The 24,072-nt window shown below is 37.7% G+C and overlaps 1 protein-coding gene across 2 annotated transcripts; it reads right to left on the minus strand.

The window, feature by feature from the left end:
• Positions 1–1,399: 1,399 nt before the first annotated feature.
• Positions 1,400–24,072, minus strand: LOC105183093 (uncharacterized). 2 transcript variants are annotated; one of them, XM_011140961.3, is made up of 3 exons: positions 22,045–24,072; positions 4,255–4,439; positions 1,400–2,825 (listed from the first exon to the last, which is right to left on the minus strand). In XM_011140961.3, the coding sequence occupies exons 2-3, from the start codon at positions 4,402–4,404 to the stop codon at positions 2,607–2,609; spliced, it is 369 nt and encodes a 122-aa protein (XP_011139263.1). In that variant the 5' UTR covers positions 4,405–4,439; positions 22,045–24,072; the 3' UTR covers positions 1,400–2,606. The 2 variants fall into 2 exon arrangements, with proteins under 2 accessions (XP_011139263.1, XP_011139262.1); XM_011140960.2 differs by lacking the exon at positions 22,045–24,072 and having other exon boundaries at positions 4,255–4,837.

Here is a 24,072-nt window from a genome sequence, read left to right on the forward strand (position 1 = left end):
GTTATTAAACTTGTGTCAGGTCTAGCGTTGTCATGATAAAACACAACACCTTTTCTGTTCGCCAATTCTGGTCTCTTCTGCTTGATGGAATCCAGTTTGTCCAATTGATGACAATACACGTTCGAATCAATCGTTTGGTTGTTTGGTAGCAGCTCAAAGAAACCATTCCTTTTGAATCCCACCAAACAGAGAGCATCACCTTCTTTTGATGGATATTAGCTTTCGATGTGCTTTGAGTTGGTTCATCACGTCTGCTCCATAATCTTTTGTGTTTAATATTGTTGTACATATTCCATTTTTATCTCTAATTATGAGTTGCTTCAGAAATGGATCGTTTTCTTCACGTTTCAACGGCAAATCGCAGATGGTAATGCGACGAATCAAATCTCTTTCTTTGAGAACGTGTGGAACCCAAATATTTTTTTTTTAAATGAATTTTGAAATGAAACCAAGTTGTTTCAAATACTCATGCACGGTCGAATTCGATAAATTCAATCTCTCAGCAATTTTTCGTGTTGTTAAATGACGGTTTGCGTCCACCAATGCCTTTGTTTGCTCTTTATCAGCCTCAACTGATCTTCCAGAACATGGTGGAATCTTTAAGGTCGAAATTTCCAGAACGAAATTTCGAAAGCCAATTCTGACATTCTGGCATTCAGTCAACAAATCCTCCTCACACACGGCACACAATTTTTTTCTTGCTTACGTTGCATTTTTGCCTTTACAGTAATAAAAAAGCAAAATGTGACGAAAATGCTCACGTTTTTCATTTTTGATCCGACGCCAAATAAAAACAACTTGACAGACTCCGCAACAACTTTTTCTTCAAATGAAGTTTGAAATGTGCGTTGTAAAAATGTAAAATGATTTTCTGGTTTAGAAGTTAACTGCTTAAAAAGGCAATTAACACCATCTATTATAATTATATGAAAAATTATAAAAAATTAATAAAAGTAATTATATAAAAAAAATCGAAATTTCTTTCCGAACAACCCAATAAGATGTCAGTTACGTCCAGCCGCATTCGAAAATTAAACTCACCTTCCCTCTTCCTGTTTTTTCCCTCTTTTTTTTTGTTATTCTTCGAGCGCAAAATCGAGTCTTCGAATCGTCACGTCGAACATATCGTTATTTCGAATTCGTCGTAGGCGAATTCCGAGGAAGATCCGTTGTTTCCTGTTGCGAGGCGTTTCCGTTCCTCTGTCTGTATTATCGGGGCACGCGAAGGGTGAACGTCCTAAATTAGACGGGCGATAAATCCGCAGATTTATTACGCGGACGACAGCGTCGATCGCGAGGATTCGTGCGACGCGTCGCTGGCGCTTCGTCAACTGGGAAAAATTAACGAGACCACATAAATTATGAGTTTATTTAAATAGATGAACTCTTTCTCTCTGCTTCCTTTCGTTCGAATTTATTACACAGATAATTATCTCAATTAACCTTACGTGAAAGCACGTTATTATTATTATTTAATCCATTCATTTCTGCTGAGCATACATAAACATGTCTATATGCGCTTACAGATTTCTTTTCCACGTAACTATTGCGCCTGTTACTACAATTCTAGCTTAAAAGCTTCTTCGTCGGTGAAAATGGAACGTTACAATCGCAAACTTCATTGGAGTTTAGGATATAAATTCAATAAATTGTAGTACATGAGAAAAAGATCTCACAAGGAATATCCGCGAAGTGTGTATTTGCGATTTTGACGGAACTTGGCATATTTACAGAGTCGCCAAAAATAAGAGACATATGTATATTTTTTTATCGGTAATAGTTTAAGTTTAAAGGATGAAACAGCCTCTCAAAGTTTCATCCCTTTTATCTCGATAATTATTGCAGATAGAAAAAACTTTTCAAGCAAAAATTGTACAGTTTTTTATGCTGTACAATTTTTGTTTAAAAAGTTTTTTCCCATTTTTTAATTAGCAATTATCGAGATAAAAGGAATAAAACTTTGAGGGACAGTTTTACCTTTTAGATCTGAACTATTGCCGATAAAAAGATATGTCTCTTATTTTTGGCTACTCTACGAATATGTCAAGTTTCGTCGAAATTAGAGACACATACTTCGCGGATATTCCTTGTCAGTTGATGACCGGACGAGAACTCAATGATGAAGAACAATACCTCTGCGACTGTGGCCGAAAACATTCAGTTGTATTAAAACTCTGTTGAGATAAGAGCAAGTTTAATGACTAAAAATCTTTTGTAAGCATCTTTTTGTTCTTACGATCGAGTTATCGTCTGACTCTCAGCAACAGAAAATTCCAACACTTTAACAGGATTCTTTTTTCTACGATCATCTCTATCATCATTCTATGGATCATCACATGTAGAAATAAACCCAATTATCCACACGCACACACATACATACACACACACACACATATAGTAAGTTGTAATAATGTAAAAAAATATAGTAAGAACATATTAAGATATGTATAAACGTCTTTCTTTTCACATAATAGTTTTGAGACTCGTTTCAACTTAGTTCATGTCAGGAGATGATGAAATATCTAAAGGTGGAAACAGACAGAACGAGATGCTCGCGTACGAGAGGTGGTGATCCGGTAAGATTGTTGAGGTCTTTATCAAAGGTGCTACGCAGGAGCTTGCATCAGAGTAGACAGACGCAAGCCGTAGAGACAGACCCTGTAGTGAAGACCCCGCGATCTCTTGGAGCGGAACTTGAGCTTCACGTAGTTGTGACCAATCCCACCAGACGTCACCCACGCGGCGTCATTGTCCCTCTTCGATAATGAGTCGATCCTTATGCCGGTGATATTCGCATCCGTTGGCCCGTACTCCGCTTCGACCTCCTACGATTGGTAGATAAGTTTGAGGAAAAATGTTCACGCTTAACCCCCCTGCGCATTATTCCGAATATACTCGTCCCTCGTCGAGTTGTTCCCGTATGCGCGATGATGAGTATACTCGCCCAAACATTTTCTTTTAAAACTCCTGAACGAAATCACTTAGAGAGGCCTGTGACCTCGCAAATTAAAGCTTGAGACTAGCATTTTAAGATAGATCGACTTGCGGTATCGAATTTTGCACATATTATTATAAAAACTTGGATTGAAAATTGAAAAAAAAAGAGAAAATTTATGTAATAATTTTCCAATTTTTCGTCCTTACAAAAGTGCCCTAAAAGTACATAAATCGGTCTGGAAATTCTTACTGGGGGGTTTCAGAGGTTGCTGACTACAAATCTGAGGTCAGTATTTTAAAATTCAAAATGGCGGATTCAATTGCGTTAACATTCATACTAGGACTAGGATTTGCTATAGTTTCCGTTTGATAAAATGTACTCAGGATGCGCCACGTGGAGACTCCAAGTCAGATTTTATATTCCTTTTATTTTTTGTTTTTTTCTCATTTTTTTGTATCTTCAATTGTTGAGTTCAGATTTGTAATCAAATTCGTAGTAATTTCTCAAACTTTGGAGTAGTAGTTTTCAAGTTTACCAGACGAGAATCTCCTAATTTTTACGGGAAAACGTACATATGGCCGCCATATTGGACCCGTCATCTCAAAATCTGACTTTAGATCCACCATTTTCAGTGATCTCAAAAACCCCCGAGTAATAGTTTTCAGGTCAATCGTAGCAAGAAAATTAAAAATTTATTGAATTTTGGGCACGTGACCGCCATATTGGATTCACTATTTAAAATTTTGAAATTCTAACTTCAGATTCGTAATCTACGACCCTAAAAGCCTTAGAAATGACCGTTTACTTTGTAACACTTTCTAAAAAAATTCGTGTATTTTGGTAACGTTCAAGTCAGGAAACTCTTGCGCAGGGGGGTTAAACATATACGAGGGTTAAGCATGTATGGGGGTTAATAATGCACGACTGAAGGTAAAAAAAATATATTATATCTATGGATCTATAGAACTAAGGGTAAGTTCCAATTTCTTGGTAAGTTAACTGATTGTTAAATTAATACGTTTGTCTTTGTTTTTCCTTTAATTTAGACAAAGACTGACATATGATTTAACTATCAGTTAATTTACCAAGGAATTAGAGCAATCTGCCTTATAAAGAATAGATCGGTATATGTTGCAAGAGCTCAAAAGTGATCAAGAGCGAGAGAGAAGGGGGGAAGAGAGAGAGAGAGAGAGAGAGAGAGAGAGAGAGAGAGAGAGAGAGAGAGAGAGGGAGGAAAATAGAGGGAGAGAAAGAGAGAGAAAGCGAGAGAGGGAGGGAGGGATTACTATTTCTCGAACGTAATTGGTAACACGCACTTGATAACCATCGCTCCGATACGGCCTCCTGACGTCATATTGCCAGATTAGCCCGTCGCCGAGAACCTGATCGCACTCCTCTGGTAGCCTCCGTGCCGTTGTCGAGACGATGCAGACGATAAGCAGGAACACCGGCGAGCGGAAGCGCATCGTATTCTGACGTTCACGGGATGTTCTCGACAGCACTAACGAAAGAGAAGAAGAAGAAGAAGAAAGAGAAGAAGGAGAAGAAGGCCCGTCAACTGTCAACGGACGACGTCGATGCACAATGAAACGCTTCGTCGTTCTTCACGATTTATCTACTCGCGACTTCACTCGCGCCAGACAGTGAGTGAGTCCGACGTGCGCGTTTATCGTTGGTAGCAGGTCAAAAGGAGAGGCGGTCGGGAGCGAGTACTAAACGACATTCAATAGCCGATACACCGACTACACCGAAAGTACTCCCTTTTGCCATAATATTTACTCGCTATACTCGCGCTGCACATACGCTCCTCCGAGGGAGATTAGATACAACTGTATCGTGCATCGGCCGCTCTCTCGCATGCTCTCTCACCCGCGGTATTATTTCAAAGAGAGAGAGAGAGAGAGAGAGAGAGAGAGAGAGAGACCGTATCGACGAGGGAAGGTCTCCTCTTTTTCTCCTCCTCCTCCTCCTCGAAATTACAACACACTCGTCCAAATTGGACGTATGCAGCGTGGATTTCGTGACGAGCGCTCGAAATGATTAAACTCGAGGGGCGGCGAAGAGCGTGTATACAAACGCACCGGCTGCCTGTTCCATGAGTTGGGCAATCGCCTACGTTGGAACGACGTAGACTCGTTCGTCAGCTTTCTCGAGACTATTAAATAGATCGGTTACACAAAGTGTCGCGCGATAGACATTTGATTTGATAACTGGGAAATAACTGGGAACGGTAGTTCTCGAAAGAACGAGTCATAGATAAATCGTGTAGGAAATTCTGCGGATCGAAAGATATTCGGCGACTCAATCTGGACCTGGCTTTGATCGTTAAGAAGACTACGAGAAATAATACAAGGATAATATAATTAGTTTTATGTTTTCGCTTTTTCTTTTATATCACAACGTCGAGATATACTCGAGCTCTCCTTTTTCTTCTTCTCCTTCTGCTTCTCCTTTTCTTGCGTGTAAACGCATAAATATTCGGCGAAGAAATTGCCGAATTTCCGAACGAGTCGCTGAAGAATTCACCGAAAATTGCCGCAACATCGTCGCGATCATCAATCGAAAATATTTTTGACCGAATTTTGGCATTTCCAGAAATAGCTCGATACCGCAAAGCAATAAATCACGAGCATCATTAATCGGCATCGCACGCACAGAATCAATCTCGTCATCCCTGACCCTGTGGGCGGTATCATTTCTGCATTCTGCGTATCTCACCTCCTGGTTATATTTATTCTGTTTGTGTAAAACACGAAGCACGCTTATCATCATCTGTTCGACGCACGAATTCGCGAAAGCGGTGCGCCCGAGCGCACGTCTGCTTCAGTTGTTGCTGATAACCGCGTGCGTATAACTCGTCTCGATATCATTAATATTATTAATAGGATCGAGAGAAAAAGTTGTCTTTCAAAAGTAAATCGTTTACGTTACTCCGTTGAATACTTTGAAAAATAACTCATTACCGTTATCGTTATCCAAGGAGCAACGAGTCATTATAACCATCCTTACCTTCCTCATTAATTTTTTTAAAGGCTTCTTGGAGCGACAGTTATGTTTATTACCGTTGCCCGAAAAATGCCATTGCATTGTCATTTTCGTTATCAACGAGAAAAAGAAATAACGTCATTGCTAAAACGAATAAAAGCAAAAAGGATTGGTTGAATTAACGCGATAATGAGAGAATCAGCGCGTTCAGAGAAAAGCGCGTTTTAGTTCAAGGAAATAGAATCTCTAATCCGAGCAAGAAATTATTAGGGCCATCCTCATAAAGCATAAGGCTGCTCCGATAAGGCGGAAAATAGGATGCCCTAAAAAAGAATGCCTCATTATTACCATTATTAGGTCTTGAGATGGATCTTTTAAAGATGATAGTCATACCATATCAGGCATAAAAAATTGCCGTATTTAATTTCTACTCGGGCTGACAAGGAAACGGCACATCTTTATAAATTCAGATTGCCTTCAAATTGATATGTATCGATAGAGCATGGTCCCAAGAGTTCTGCTATTAAGCCGTTTGCATCGGTTTTTCCCGGAACCCGAGAAAAAAGCCGGTAAAGTTTTGATATACAGAGTATTTCATTTTAATCACCCCCAGACAAATATCTCGAAAAATATGGAAAATATGAAAAAATGTTTCGGAGAAAAATTGTATGGTTTCAAGAGGGACATAAGATGGCGCTAATGATTTAACTTTAAATAATTGTTTGAAGGTCGTATAAAAGTTACCTTGAATTTCTTAAACAGAATACCCTATATATTATTACATATTATTGTAGCTTACCTAGAGAGCTTTCCAAAACACTATGATAAAGCATTTTTCATTAAGAACTTTTCGATTTATGAGGATTGAATATTACAATATGTGCCGGCATTAGCATTATTCAAAGTGTACCGGCCAATCAAAGCAAGACCACGCATCTTTTGGGACGGGCCCAAAAGTGAAACTAATCGAAAAAAGTAAAACAAATCGGAAGTCAGACGAACTGGGAATGAAACAAACTCGATAATGGGACAAACTCAATCTCATTAGTTTTGCGTGCAATTAATATGTAAAAACTTTAGAAACGAATAGTTGAAACAAAGACAGTGCAAACAGTGAGCACACCGCACATCGGCCACAGAGTCATAATTTGGATGCGAACACATGGTTAACTGGTCGAAGGAGAAACACATTTTATATGGCGTTTTGAAATGATTTGGTCGTTTATCGTAATAACCTACTTTGTGAAAGATATATTTGATCATGTCGCAGAAGATGGGTGCCATGAAATTGGAAATGTATGACTGCTTGCAGAGCAAAGATGTTATCGCGTTGCCAAATCTTATTGGTAATTTCAAGAGAATCCGAGATGTGGCGCGTGAATTGCTTCCATTGACGAAAGAAGAAAACGTCACAGAGCTGAATCTTACCAGTCGTTCCAGCCGGAATTATCATCTTCTCAAGTTGGATTTGATCTTTGTATTTCCTCACGAGTTTGTTTCATACTTCCTCGTTCTTGTTCGAACTCCAGCTGTTGGCTAGAAATAACGCCTTTGCATAGTCGCGAAAAATGAGGTTTTCGACGAGCCATTCCGTGAAAATCTTCAAGTCATTGGTGTTCATCATGGCTGATGTTCCAGGATATGCTTTGATGTTATCTGGAATGACAGGAGGGCGAGCTATCGGAAACTTACCAGTAGTTTCTTGAATTTTCAAGTAGAGGATTGGTGAAAGTCCATCTGCAGCATCGATGAACGGCATGATCATATAAGAGTGAGTTATGGCATTTTTGAAGCCTACGGTAACATAAACTTGTTTCTCTCTTTTATGGGTGAGAGTCCGGAAGCTGTGTATTTCTTTGTTGAAGCTTGATTGATGGAAGTTTATAATTTCGCGAGTCTGGTAGCCTTTCTCCTGAATGACTTACAAGGGACATTCGGCAACGCGGAAATTCAAAAAAATCTGAAACTCTGCATAATTGTAGAGCAGATATACCTAATAACAAAACAATTTTTCGTTGGTGCCCAAAAACGGTTTTAAGGGTGGAAACAACCCCTTGAACAAAGTTGATTTTTGTCTTTCTAAGCGAATATTATCGAAACTATTAAAGATATGAAAAAATGTTTTAGACAAAAGTTTTATGGTTTTAAAAGTACTTTATTATGCTATATTTAGATTTTTAAAAAATGTAAAATTGTGTATAAAATACCCCCCCTCCTTCTCTTTTTTCAAATTGTTAAAATCAATTGTCCAACCAAAATAAAACTTATTTTATGACAAATTCAACCATATATAATAACATTATGTTTGGAAAAGGCAATATTGAAAAAAAAATTAAAAATGCTCTTATATATATGCTACGCGTACCAAACTTATGGGTTCGCTGCTTGACAATGGCATTTCTTTCTCCCTCATAATTACTGACTGTAAAAGGTAAGGAAGGAATAAAAACAGGTAATCTAAGAAAAGAATAAAGTTGATGTTAAGAAGTAAGTTGAAGAAGAACAGCATGATAAGGAGGACGCAGAGAGAGTGTATATAACCCTAATATAGATAATCTTTTAAATTCAATTGTAAAGAACAAATAAGGAAATGAATGATATGAAGAAAAAAGGAGAACACACACGGATTTAATAATGAAAAATATAATTTATAAATTTATTCAGTGTACATTTGTGTGTATGTGTTTTGCTTCATTCAGTATATAGGTTTTATTAATTAAGTAGTCGATATAGATATTCGAGTGAAAGATATCTTATATTTTGGTATGGATTATAATATATACAAATTTTACAGGAATTGAGGACAGTAAAATATTATTTATTCTATATAATTATTACAATAATGATATTGCTCAAAGAAATGTTCAAAACAAAAATATTGCTTGCACCATGCACAACGTATAAAAGCCATTTTACCACAAATGCTACATTTTGGTATACGTTTTTCTTCTTTAAAATAACAATAATCGATTGGATTATAAAATTTTTCAGGCCGTGTTGATAAATAACCACTTTTATACCAGCTATATCTAAATAAATTTCGAAATCTTGGAGAAGACAGTTGATTGTGTGTTAAAGATTGCAATTTTATTATGTTATTACGTAAATGTAAATTTATGTCATAATTATTTATAATAACACTATCAGAAAAGCTTCGAACAAAATTTTTCCAGATTCTGAAACCAAAAACATCTAATGGCTGTATAAAAGCAGTTGTTTCTTTTGGTATTGTTAGAATATTTACATGTTTGTCTTTTGGTACAAGTTCTTCCAATTGGTTCGGGCAATGTCCTGTCCATGAATCAAGCAGTAGTATACTTTTCTCTCCAGTGTTTGGTAGATACACTTCTTGGAACCAATTTTTGAAATGTTCAGTTGTCAATTTCCCTGATTTTGAAGCCGCAATGTAAATATTCACTGGTCTAAAAAGAGTTTGTTCTACTTGTGGTCCAAAAACACCAGTAGATTCTTTTAATACTATATACAAAGGCGAAAGGAGATGTCCATCTGCAGATATAATAGGCATAATGGTGTAGCTATGAGTCATAGCAGATAAAGATTGGATAGTAGCTCCAACTGTCTTCACTCCTACATTAGCTAATGTTCTTCCTGCATGTATTTCTAAATTAAAGCCACTTTCGTCCGCATTATAAGTTGATTCAGCACCGATTACATTAATATGTGGCTTTACTGTATTTACAAATTCCTCAGCGTTTTGACGTATAGTTAGATCAGTTAAATGAGAAGACCGCGTTTTAAATGCAGTTATTTTACGTGATGTAATACGATGTGCCTTTTTAAAATTCCATATCCACCAATTTCCTGCTTTAAATGAAGAAAAATCCACTTGTTCCTTTGCTTTTAGTGCCCATTTTCGCAGATTTATATCATGAATAATAAGTCCTCTATTAACAGCTTCTTGGAATTTTATAAGAACATATTCAGCAATAACTACAAGTTTGTCTGTATTTGAACCCCCACGCATTACATGTTCTTGCCATCTGTGCAATTGTTGAATAGATTTTACCTAGAAGAAAACAAATTTCAATATTAAACAATTCGAATTCAAAAATAAAAGAAGTTATATACGAATTAAATGTTCACGAAACATCAAATTGTAAAACTTAAAATAAAAAACAACGCGACTCTAACTATATAATTTACAGCTTTGGTCATAAGTATAAAGCATCTCTAACTCATTGTATTTTCCTAGAAATCAATGCATATACTCATAGTAAATATATAATCTCTTTACAATAAATATTATATTAATATTTTATAATATAATGTGTATATTATATTTATGTATATTATATTTATATTATAATTTATATTATATTAATATTATATTATATTACAATAAATATTGTAAAATAAATATTATTTTCCACATATTCTTATATTATATTTTTTTATTATATTATTTTTCCATATACTCGTATACTATATTATGTTCTCCATATATTCATATAGTATGTTTTTGTTACACAATTTAAATAAATTTTTTGGGATGCTTTATACTTATAGTCAAAGCTGTATGTACAATGACCGACAATGATGCGTTCCGCGAGAGGGGAAATAGAGTTCTCTCTGTCGCGGAACGAATCACTGCCAGTCACTGTACACCGTAAAAGCCTCAAGTATTTTACTATATATTATTCTTCTTATTTTTTAATTAAACTTTACTTTTCTAAAACTGTTGTACAGAAGTAAGAGATAAATGTCCTTTCTTTCCACTCTTCCAAAATTCGATTGCCTTTTTCTTATAATTTAAGTTTACATTTCCACCTTCATCATCCACAGTGCAAACTTCATTTCCATAATTATCTTCTTCAGCATCAATATCGTACACATCTACAAATTGTACGTCATGCGGTTCTGATGGATCGTCAAAATCAAGTCCCCACTCATGTTCGATCGTAATATCGTGATGTATAGCACTCTTTATTAAATCAGTAATTGTATCATGGAGTTCCACCTCTTGATGATTAACAGGAGTTATTGTAATATTTGTGAAATGAAATGTCGCAATTAATAAATTAATAACATTAGCTGGATTTATTACTGACATTATGATACAAATCTTAAGGATATTTTAATTAAACATTTCTCACAGCAATAATAATATACGTACTGCTTCAATAACTGCTTCAATAACACTGAAATGTATTCCAAAATGGACAGCTTTTATATGCAAATGAATGAAGATAACATATGTCAATATAATGAACCTTGATTGCACTGTACTTGATAAAGAGTGCTATTTTGGTCGCACAGTCATAAAACTTGTGACAAGTGTTTTGCATGTTGCCATGATGTACACACACGTGCGCACGTACAAAAACACACATACACACACACACATATTTATTTATATTTACGCGTGTCGTTTAAATTAATGAAAAAGGTAGCCGCAATGTTGGCAAAATAAACGTCTATTACGTGAAATTTTATAATTTATAACATTTTTAAATATTAGTGACTGTATCCTTATCATGCTATTTTTCTCCTACTTACTTCTTAACATCAACTTTATTGCTTTTTTAGATTTTCTATTTTCTTCCTTCCTTATCTTTTACAGTTTGCAATTATGAGGAAGATTTGAGGAAGAAAGAAATGCCATCGTCAAGTAGCGAATCCTTAAGTTTGGTACGCGTAGCATACATATAAGAGCATGTTTAATTTTTTTTTCAATATTACCTTCTCCAAACATAATGTTATTATATATGGTTGAATTTGTCATAAAATAAGTTTTATTTTGGTTGGACAATTGATTTTAACAATTTGAAAAAAGAGAAGGAGGGGGGGTATTTTATACACAATTTTACATTTTTTAAAAATCTAAATATAGCATAATAAAGTACTTTTAAAACCATAAAACTTTTGTCTAAAACATTTTTTCATATCTTTAATAGTTTCGATAATATTCGCTTAGAAAGACAAAAATCAACTTTGTTCAAGGGGTTGTTTCCACCCTTAAAACCGTTTTTGGGCACCAACGAAAAATTGTTTTGTTATTAGGTATATCTGCTCTACAATTATGCAGAGTTTCAGATTTTTTTGAATTTCCGCGTTGCCGAATGTCCCTTGTTAGTTTCACTTCATTCACGAATTCAGTTGCTTTCGCTTTCATATCGAGTTCCCGTTTCCAGTACTCCTTGCCGACCTTGTGGATGATATTGCGGGAGACAATGTTATATTTACGCTTGAATTTAGTCGCCCATCTCGATGATGCTTTGAATTTCATAGTCGGATCAATCTGATTCTTTACATCGATCGCCCATTTGTGGAGTATCATATCATGGACGATTTCATTTCGGCTCCGCCTTTCACAAAAGAGCTCCATTACGCGCTTATTAATTAGTTAAACAGATCCGATTCGACCAGCGGTGATTTTGCTGGCCCAGTTGCGAAAATTCTGCAAGTTAGTACCCACAAACAAGCCACATTTACTTATGACATTCTTTGCGCTTCTTTTAACTGGTTTATCGAGCATTTCTTTTGAGATTTCGATCGGTTTTGACCGATCATCTTGCCTCGTCCAGTAGTGAAAGGTAGATTCCCACCTTTCGCGTGGGATATCTTCAGAGAATCGACGTTTTACTTGAATGACTTCATCCTTGTAATCTGGATCATCGTTTGAAATCATAACTACATCGACTTGAGCCAAGCCGGGCTCGCTATTTTGGCCTTGGCTGATGGTTATCGTCTGCATCTTTGAAGTCATCGTCAGGCTCGGAAATGGAAGGATTGATCGCTTGGTCAATATTGAGAAAATCGAAGGATTCCATCTCGACAAGAGTTTCTTCCTCAACTAGCTGATTGTTCAACTTCTCTGCCATCGCAAGTTCGGCAAAGTTGAACTCATACGACTCATCCTTGATGATGGTATCGAGAGTAGCCAGAGACACAGAGTGCTTGCGGCAGAGGAGGGCAATCACGTTGATGATTCCAATGGTATGAGTTTCGTTGAAGGTGGCTACTTTTTATAATGAGCTAGAACAGTTTCTAGAAAAAAATAGTGAATGGCACGAGAGTGTTGTTCAAAACAGAGACAATACAAATTACTTCGACGGAACAGCAATTCGTAGTGGAAAACGCGACAACAAACAGTTTGGAAATAGAGTTGTCAAAACATTCGGGAAAGATTGATGACCAAAACTAGACAATTAAGTCATTTGAATTGGGCAATTTAGAAAATCAGAGTTGTGTGCAAACTATCTCGACGAGCACAGAAAGAAAATAAGCGAATAACAATAAGAATTGTTCGGCGCTATTTGAAAAGCACAAATTTGCGCGGTCTATTTGAACTTCGGTGGCGTCTTCATGTGAAGAATTAAGGATTACGATTGGATACGAAACTATCAGAAGCGAGTTGGTATTCTACTCAGGTGAACTGATCGGCTGACGCTTCGCGCCATTTAGTTAATTTTTCTGAGAATGTGGAGGTGAGGGATGGGAGGTGGGGGTAAGAGGGGATCATAGAGTATCACGGAGACTGATAACAGAACTGCCTTAGGGAGTCTGTCATTTTGCGCGGTTTATTTTAATTCAGAAGCCGCCGATATGCTATATTATACATATATGTATATATTAAAAAACGACTTTTTTCTCGGGTTCCGGGAAAAACCGATGCAAACGGCTTAATAGCAGAACTCTTGGGACCATGCTCTATCGATACATATCAATTTGAAGGCAATCTGAATTTATAAAGGTGTGCCATTCTTTTGTGAGAAGGGTCTTAGAAGGATTTATTAGGGATACCTTAGATTTTATGAAATAACGCTTTAACATGGAAAACTGATGTGAGCTAGAAGGATCTTTAAGGATGCTTTAGATATATTAGGTGTACAACTTTGCTTCCGCCGTTTTTCTATAGATGGCTTTAGCGGTAAGTAGTGGTCGAAAGAAATAGATCATAGACGTCATGCAATAAACTTGGGCATCTGTCAACATAACCCCATAGAAACATCAGTTGCTTTGTGTCTGCATCATAAAGTTATTCTCGATTGAAAATGTCAGCTTACGAGCCAAATTCTCGTCATTTGCGAGAGGTTTTAATTTTCTGCTTTAATATGAAGAAATCTGCGGCTGAGGCTCGTCGAATGCTCTCAAATACTTATGGTGAGGCCGCTATTAGTGAAAGAACTTGTCGTGAGTGGTTTCAACGCTTCAAGAACGGTGATTTTCATGTCGAAGACCGGCATAGCGGTGGAAGAGAGAAGGTTTTCGAAGATACAGAATTGAAGGCATTACTTAATGAAGACTCGTGTCAAAGTCAAGAAGAATTGGCACGATCATTGGGAGTGACTCAACAAGCAATTTCAAAACGCCTCAAAGACATGGGAATGATTCAGAAGTAAGGAAATTGGGTGCCGTACGAGTTGAAACCGAGAGATGTTGAACGGCGTTAGTTTGCTTGTGAATAGTTGCTTGAAAGGCAAAGACGGAAGGGATTTCTGCATCGCATTGTGACTGGGGACGAGAAATGGGTTCATTACGATAACCCCAAGCGCAGAAAATCATGGGCATATCCCAGCCATGCTTCCATGTCGACGGCCAAACCGAATATTCACGGCTCCAAGGTCATGCTTTGTATTTGGTGGGACCAGCTCGGCGTAGTGTATTATGAGCTGTTAAAACCGATTGAAACAATCACAGGCGATCATTATCGAACGCAATTAATGCGTTTGAGCCGAGCATTGAAAGACAAACGGCCGTAATACAACGAGAGACACGATAAAGTGATTTTGCAGCATGACAATGCTCGACCCCATGTTGCGAAAGTGGACATACTTGGAAACGTTGAAATGGGAAGTCCTACCCCACCCGCCGTATTCTCCAGACGTTGCTCCCTCTGACTATCACTTGTTTCAATCAATGGCACACGGCCTGGTTGACCAGCACTTCCGGTCTTATGAAGAAGTAAGAAATTGGATCGATTCGTGGATCGCTTCAAAAGATGATCAGTTTTTTCAACGCGGGATTCGTACGCTGCCCGAAAGATGAGAGAAAGTAGTGGCCAGCGATGGACAATATTTTGAATCATAAATGTATAACCAGTTTTTTACAATAAAGCCTCGGATTTCGGAAAAAAACGGTGGAAACAAATTTGTACACCTAATATAAAATCAAATTTTGCTATAGAAAATTAATACGATATGAAGCGTATAATAAAATTGTTATAGTTTAGTATTGTTTTAGAAGGTATGATTTATTTGGCTCTTTTAAAGATTTTTAATTATACCGCAATTAAAAACAAATTTTATTAGTTTTATTAGTTGCCATATTCATTAGTCTCTTCCAAGAATTTTTCTAGTATTACCTTCGTTTTGAAATGCAGCAAACTTTAATAAAACCAGTAGCAGGATTTTTATGTGTGTTACGTCCTGCGGACTCCGCGTATTCTAGATTATTTTATAAATAGAGCGAATTGATTTTATGTTGTTCGCTATAGTTCAAATGTTATATTCAACGAACATGTTCCGCGACCCTTCGAGCACGATGACGCCACATACCGATTTCTCTTTTTTTATCTCCCCCTAGACCAAAGTCCTCTAGTTGTTTGTCAGGAAGATCCGCTGAGTCACTTCTCGGACTGACCAGTCGATATCTGATTTTGTTAATCTCCAAGAACTCACAGCTTTTCCACGTCCCTTTATAAAGTATGTTACCCAATAACTCTCACTAAACCTAACGAAATGATGAAATCTCTTATCGCCATAGATACCCCATCCTTTATAATAATTATCTTAGAGATATTGCAACGCAACTCTTGACCCCCACCTCTAAAAAACATTCGAAGCACAGTCCTATGACCATATCTGGGCATAAAAATTAGATTTCCGAAACATTTTCCTAAAACCCCACTCTTTCAACCGAGCTAAACCGAGTTTTGAGAAAAGCTAAAAGGCCAAGACACTTCTCGACCGACTCGCAGCCAGGACAGAAGCTTCTCTTCAGCACCCCTTCAGAGTCTCCTAACAATCTAGCCTAAGTGGCTTAGACAGATCAGTGTTTCTCCAGTTAATTATTCTGTGCAACGACCTCGTGCACATTTTTGGACCATTGTGAGCAATCCAGCCGAAACTAGCTTCCTATTCTTGGCGCAGAACTTGAGTCATCCGCCCTCACCGACACGCAGCAATTACACTCTTCATTTTCGACAAATAGCATAGAACCAGCAGTAAATTATTTATACTTTCTTTTGCCTGAGTGACCCCTTTCTTTTCATTTTTCTTCTTTTCTTCTCTCTCTTTTCTTTTCCTTTCTTTTTTCTTCCTTTTTTCTATCCCCCTTGGCATTCCTCCTTAACCCCTTCCGTGGCAGAGCAAAATTCAGTAAAATGCATTGAAACCGCCCCAAAAAAAATGACGGGGCGGATTTTTTCAATAATTTGTATACTTCAGTTTTTCGGTCGCTGAAGCCGAATTTGAGGTCAAAATATAGAAATTCACTAAATGTTTAACCGTGTCACTTACGGCACGGTTTTGGCTGGACGCACCGGTGCGTCCGTGCCACGGAAGGGGTTAATTGTGAAATCCGGTGTCAGTGGCCCAATATTGTCGATCTCAATCGGACATAACGAACAATACGAATATACAATACGACATAACGAATTTTGCTCAGACCGCGATTATTTATACATATATGTATACGTATACATTATAAAATCTTACAAATTTTATTTCATTGTGAACTTCCGTCTAATCATTAATGAAACAAGTTATTTGTAATTGTAAGTCAATCACGTTTTCCAACTAATTATTCACAATAAAAATTCTCCCCTCCCTCAACTGTCGCTCACGATCCTATCCCAGGTAAAAGAATTCAGTTCCTTGATAGGACTACCAGGTGTGTCGGTAATTCCTTTCCGGTTTTTCGCTAAAGAAAACACGTTATTTACAATGGATAGTTAAAATATATTTATTCAAAGTATTGGCCATTTGATTCTATACATTTTGCCCATCTCTCAGGCAATTTATGGATGCCATTCCAAAAGAACTGTTTCTCCTTTGAGCTAAACCATTCATCGAGCCATTTTTTAACTTCTTCGAAATCGGCGAAGTACTGCTCTGCAAGCGTGTGCCCCATCGATGCGAAAAGGTGGTAGTCGGATGGAGCCAGGTCTGGAGAGTACGGCGGGTGCGATAAAACTTCCCATCCAAGTGATTTCAACACTTCTTTGACTGGTTTTGCTGTATGAGACGGCGCGTTGTCATGCTGCAAAATCACCTTATCATGTCTTTGAGCGTATTGTGAACGTTTTTCGATCAATGCACAGTTCAAATTGATCATTTGTTGTTGGTAGCGATCAATATTAACTGTTTCTCCAGGTTTCAACAGTTCATAATATACGACACCAACCTGGTCCCACCAGACACAGAGCATGGTCTTGCGACCAAAGCGATTTGGCCTTGCAGTCGATGGGCCGCCTTCGCCAGGTGATAACCATGATTTTTTTCGCTTGGGATTTTCGAAATAAATCCATTTTTCATCACCCATTACTATTCGATGCAGAAATGACTTCCTTTCATACCTTTGAAGCAGCTTCACTGACGATTTTTGGATTTTCCAATTGCCTGTCATTCAATTCATGTGGCACCCATCTTCCCATCTTTTGGATCTTTCCCATCGCTTGTAATCGTTCACAAATTGCTACTCGGCTCACATTCAACTTTTCTGCCAATTGTTTTTGAGTTTGTGTTGGGTCTTCATCCAATAACTCCTGCAATTCCGCATCTTCAAACGTTTTCGGCCTACCAGGACGTTTTTTGTCTTGAACGTTGAAATCACCACATTTGAATTGTCGAAACCACGTTTCACATGTTCTTATGGTTGGAGCATGCTCACCGTAAGTCTCTACCAGCAAACGATGACTTTCAGCGGCTTCTTTCTTTTGATTAAGCAAGAAAAGTAATGCGTGCCGCAAATGCACGCATTACTTTTCAGGTACAAAACTCGACATTTTCAAAAAATTATTAATCTATAACGCTGTTATTTTGGCGGAACGTAATTTGTGTAGTTTTGAGGTTAATGTCAGTAGAATAAAATGACATATGTATCAAATCATAACATTGCATACTTATGGCTAGTGATATCTGTTACCGGAAAGTAATTACCGACATACCTGGTAAATAAAGGACCACTGACGTACGTTCGCGCCAGATAAAGGAATCATTCCGATTCTTGATCTGCACCGCAGATTTGTGAGTACGTCGGAACTTGTGAAAGCAAGCGTCAAGTTGCGTTCCTCCTCCAGGACGTAACATGTGTAAAGAATGCTATATTTTATTGTAAATTACTTTATATTTTTAAAATAAAAAATTCTTGTTGTGTACTAACAAGGTTATAAACAAATAAAGAAATTACAATCTAAATTTCTTGGAATAAAAAGAACGAATATTTTTACTCAAGTAATAATAAAAATATTTCCTTATAAGGCTCTCTTAATATTGCCTTATAAGGCTCTGTTAATATTGCCTTATAAAGCCCTCATAATATTGTCTTGTAAGGACCCGTTAAGCTATTTGTTACCTATCTTGTAGGGTCCTTGTCTTTCTATCCCTACTAGGGCCCGATTAATACTAGGGAAAAATAATCAAGCCCTTATCAGAGCCCTAGTAATTTTTCTACTTGTCTTTTTCTACTTGGGATTTTGGGACCAAACTTGTTTCACAAGAAGCAGAAATCCGATTTCTCTGAATTTTGTTTCATGTATTGTCACGTTAATTTAACCGTTTTTTTTTCCGTGTAACTTAATCGTCGAATTGATATACCGGAAGGTAAGTAAGGAACTTGCAAATTCGATGTTAAATCGACTGTATTGCTGTATATCCTACGGACACGCGTATACACAATTATTCCATACCCCAACGATCGTGATTTTAGTTCATGCAGCCGCGTAAGGGTGATTCAGGACGTTTGCCGCAGGAAATGAGGAGGAGCCGGTATAGGGGCAGAAGTTTATGACAAGTCAAAGCGAGAGAGAGAGGGTGCAGTCTTTGTTGGAAATTGCTCGTCGCCACGTTGCCGACAATTTTAGCAATTCTCTCTCGACAACAATCTCCTAGCAATAAGCGAGAGCACGCAGCGAAACTCGAATCGAGTCGCAAAAGGCTTGCAATATTTCGACTTGTGTGCCTCTCTCTATATCCTGCACAATAATTACATAAAATTACGATAATCTTCGCAATTGCGATTTATTGTACGTGGATTAATTGACGATAAACATTGTGCGTGATATTTCTATGTCTCTCTGGCGAAGTATAAGTATCTCCTCCAGGTTGTGTCGACGCGAAAAGTGCGGCGCCAGGAGTGGAGAGAGAAAAGAAGAAGATATGACACTGAATCTCGTATTATCATCAACCTACACAGTATACGAAGAGAAATTTTCTAGAAGATATCAACATATATATACATATTGAAGAATATCATACTACCTTGTCCAACTAAGATATACTCATATTATTCGAAATTTATGAGAGTAATATGAGAAACTACATTCCGAGCAAAAAATTGTTAGGGTCATCCTCATGAAGCATAAGGTCCCAATTAGGCTAAAAATAGGATACCCTAAAAAAGTGCCTCGCACCATATCAGGCTCTGAGATGGATCTTTTAGGAATACCTTACACGGAGAAAAATATCAGAAATATCCGACTGTTAATTTTGTTATCCGATCAAATATCCGATTAAATACACTGGATATTTGACCGGATAACGAAATTAACAATCGGATATTTCGGATATTTTTCTCAGTGTAGATTTAATAAATAAGGCTTTGATAAGAAAACTGATAAAAACCTTAGAAGGATCTTTCAGGGATGCCTTATATTTAATAAATGAAGCTTTGGTAGGGAAATCTGAGAAGGATCTTAGAAGGATTTTTTAAGGATGCCTTAGATCGAATAAATAAGACTTTGATAGAGGGAAAATTGATAAGAGCCTTAGAAGAATTTTCTAAGGATGCCTTAGATTTTATGAAATAACGCTTTAACATGGAAAACTGATGTAGGCCTTAGAAGGATCTTTTAAGGATGCTTTAGATATACAAAATCAAGTATTGTTATAGAAAATTAATAAGATTTGAAGCGTGTAATAAAATTGTCATAGTTTAGTATTGTTTTAGTAGGTACGCTCTGTCTGGTTCTTTTAAATATTTTTAATTATACCGCAATTAAAAACAAATTTTATTAATTCTATTAGCTGCCATATTCATTAGTCTCTTCCAAGAATTTTTCTAATATTGCCTTCGTTTTGAAATGTAGAAAACTTTAATAAAAACAGTAGCAGGATTTTTATGTGTAAAGAATGCTATATTTTATTGTAAAGTATGTATTGTAATGTATATTTTTAAAATAAAAAATTCTTATTGTATACTAACAAGATTATAAAAAAATAAAGAAATTATAGTTTAAATTTTTTGGAATGAAAAGAACGAATATTTTTACTACAGCAATAATAAAAATATTTCCTTACAAGGCCCTATTAATGTTGTCTTATAAAGGCTTGTTGATATTGTCTTATAAAGCCTTTATAATATTGCCTTGTAAGAACTCGTTAATCCATTTATGTTACACATCTTGTAGGGCCCTTGTCTTTCTATCCCTACTAGGACCTGATTGATGTTAGAGAAAAATAATTAGGCCCTTACCAGAGCCCTATTAATTTTTCTACGCGAGATGATATATAAGTTTGGACTTTGGCATGAATATATCTCAGTTATGCGGTACACAATGTGGTATATATATTCAATAAAAATTTTTCCCATGGGCGGTAAATAATAAGTAGCTGGTTGGCAGTAAGCGGACATCGTAGGTATGCCAGCCAGCCAGGTGAATCCGTTCCCACACAATGCCGTGCCTGGAACCACGCGGCGCGCGCCTTGCCCAAGGAAATGACTTTACTTCTCATTCCACACCGCTAAGCCGAGTTAGTGGCTTTTAGCGAGTCCTTTTACGGATCGTGGGCTTTGTTACAGCGAAATCCACGGAAGAAAAGCCGAAACTATCGTTACTTTATCGAAGTGGCAAAGAGTCGCGCGAGGATCTCGTTCGAGGCCTTGTCCCGAATCGGTCTGGTGAAGCGCGAGGATATACGTAACTTTTGTGTTTTACGTTCCGCCGTTTCAAGCCGCAGTTGTGGTTTCCTTCAAGTTCCAACTCTAAGAATTCAATCGACCAATCGGTACGAGAACTTAACTTTAACGAATCATAATAATAAATAGAACACCTGACGATCGGGACTTTGTTCTCTGAAAGATTAATATTTTCGATAGAAGCGTCAACTATGGCTGAATTCTCACTGTTCCATGACAGCAAGCAGAAGTTCGTCGATCTTCTGTGTCCTGTTCAGTTTATTTTTTATATAATTGCTTCATCAGAAGACGTAGCATGTGAAAATTCTTTGCACACTAGTGCTCTTTCAATCTCCATCGCTTGCGGCCGCTACGTAAGTCAAAGGGATCAATATTATTAATAAATTATTATTATCATTCTGTCTGATTTTGCTAGAGTGCTTCTTATATTGCCATCGAAGTGATTTCTCAATCTTATAATTTTTATTATAAAAATAGAACATCAATCATTAAAGGGTTAACCTCCTTAAGGTGGATCTTTGAGCGAGCGCTGAGCTGGTTTCTCAACTAAAACCAGATGGCAGCAAGGCGAACGTGAGAGCCGCGTGAATGAGAGCTCGTGTATGCCCATGAGAAAGATAGACGTCTTTATCGCATGTTTCTCTTGAAAGAGAGTAAAAAATGAGGGAAGGGAAACGGCATATCGATTTATTTCACCGGCCGTCGTCAAGGAACTGCATTTCAATATTATCGCATGATAAGATTGCGTTACACACTTTATTGCCGCCGTTGTCCGAATCTCCGGCTTCCTGTCTCGAAGAGGAAGGAGAGAGAAAAAAATGCGTTGCTCGTGTTTCTATTTTCATTGATCGCACAGCGATGTTGCATGGATTTATCGAGAATCGTTTGTATTAATTAACATGTAGGCGGAAGGAGATTCCAATCTCGAGAAAGATCGCAGGACAATCGAACAAGCCTCTCTCGTCACATATTTGTGTGAGTGTGTACGTGTATTAATTATAATTAATCAAAATTATACTTACGTAGAAATATTGAAACAGCTGTAAAATGCCATAAATCTCGCTCGTCGCGTTAATAGAACGCAGCTTGCTCAAACAAGACTCGCAAAGCGAGTTTAATTTCATCTGTCACCCCTTCGAGACGAAGAACGGACCGGTGCTTCGCGTTAATTTGGAACGGTTCGTTCGTACTTGATAATCTTCCCTATTTAAAAATAACTTTGATTCACACGCTTCGTGTTTTACACGATGCTTAGCGACGAGTCGCAGCCGTCAATACGATCTTCGTATCTGGAACTGCCGGCGCTGCCCGGCTGTTCCGTCTGAGTTAGCGTAATTTTTGACACCACACATAGCCACGTGACGACGAGATAAAATTATTGCCAAACAGTTTTCGCGTCTTATCAGACCGGAGTTTTCCACTGCCGCTGGCATTTCCACTCGCTTGCCACAATCCCTCGACTGTTCCTACGATCACCGAAAACTATTCCGAAGGCGAAGTACGCGAGGCGCCGAGAATAGGAAAACAAAGTTGCTCATAACTACATAGTGTTTCTTTTAATTACACCAGATTTAAATAAAAGTTAAACCAAAGCATCGGCGAGAGTTCATTCACGATTTTTCCTTTGGTTTATATCTGCAACGCAGCGCGAACGCAACACAGAATCGTGATGAGAGACCGGTGCTATCTCTACTCGAGATTAATTACTCGAACCACGGACAGTTAGCAACGGGGGGTTGCAATTTGACGTTGCTGAATCGATTGTTCTCGACAACGTCGGCGCGAGTGTCTATCTCCTTGTGGAAAGAAGTGGCCGACGAGAGTGAAATGCATCTGGGAGGAGAGAGGTCGAAGGGAGAGAAGTGGTGAAAAAAGGAGAAGAAAGGCAGATGATACCGGCAACGAGCTGGCATCTCTTTCTCGTCCTCACCCTTGCTCTCACCCTCTCTCTCTCTCTCTCTCTCTCTCCGCGAACTAGCGACCCCAAGCTGTCAAAGTCCGTCAGCCAGTGTTGCCCCCGGGTCATTCTATCTATAACGGGTATTATTTACAGCCTCGCACGCGTACATCTCGCATCGCAAGGAGATTATGAATTCCGTCAGCCAACCAGCGTCTCACACACTCGTGAAACGCATTTGTCTGCACCCAGCGCGTGCTCGCTAATGCGTGCGTAAGCGAGGAGCAAACAATGCGATTTCTCGAACGAATCCCGACCTGATCGACGATACGATCGCATAATGACATATGTTGGTCATTGCTCTTTTAGAACGCAATCCGGAACTCGATGATGCAACGGGCAACTTGGATGTCGTGCAACCACAAAATTATCCTTCTGTACTCTGCTCTAAAAAGAAAATAAGAAAAAGGAAAGAAAATGGAAACAGAGAGGCAAAGAAGTCGCAGGTGTCATTCGTGCAAATTCTTCCAGTCTGATTCATCGAGTACTATTTCGATCTCTACTAACTTTGGTCTTTCTTTCACATCCGGCGATCTTGATTGAGTCACTGATCGTCGCAGAATCGACTTCAACCGGCTGTATTTGTTCACGAATACTTATGAAAACGTTCGTTGCTCGGAAATATGTGCAACCGATCGAAGAATATGGTAAAACGCACAGTGGCCGATCACAAACAGCCTTTGCGATTCTGCTCCTTAAGAGAGGAATTACATGCGGAAGGCTGTTTTCAAGGCTATTTTTATGAATTTTTTTAACAGAAACGGGTAAGATCAATAGATTTGAAATTTTCACAGTGTATTCATTAATGTGTTCAAAGTATAAAATAAATTTTATTGAATCACAAGAACCGATCCAATTTGTAATTACAGATAAAAATGCAGTTATCCGTTTGCGAGCTCTATGTTTGCTGTCCACACAATTCCGGGCCTCTCACTACTCTAAAACCGAAAAACTAAAAAAGATTTTGAAAATATACGGTTACCACATTATAGCCCGCACTAAAATGACAGTGAAGCCAAGTTTGAAAAAATAATGACTGTACAAAAAAAGGTATCGAAAATAAAACTTTTCTCAACTTGTAATCATGTTTAAA

This window comes from Harpegnathos saltator, unplaced genomic scaffold (genome assembly GCF_003227715.2).
Source record: "Harpegnathos saltator strain DR-91 unplaced genomic scaffold, Hsal_v8.6 scaffold806, whole genome shotgun sequence".
Taxonomy (NCBI): Eukaryota; Metazoa; Arthropoda; class Insecta; order Hymenoptera; family Formicidae; genus Harpegnathos; species Harpegnathos saltator.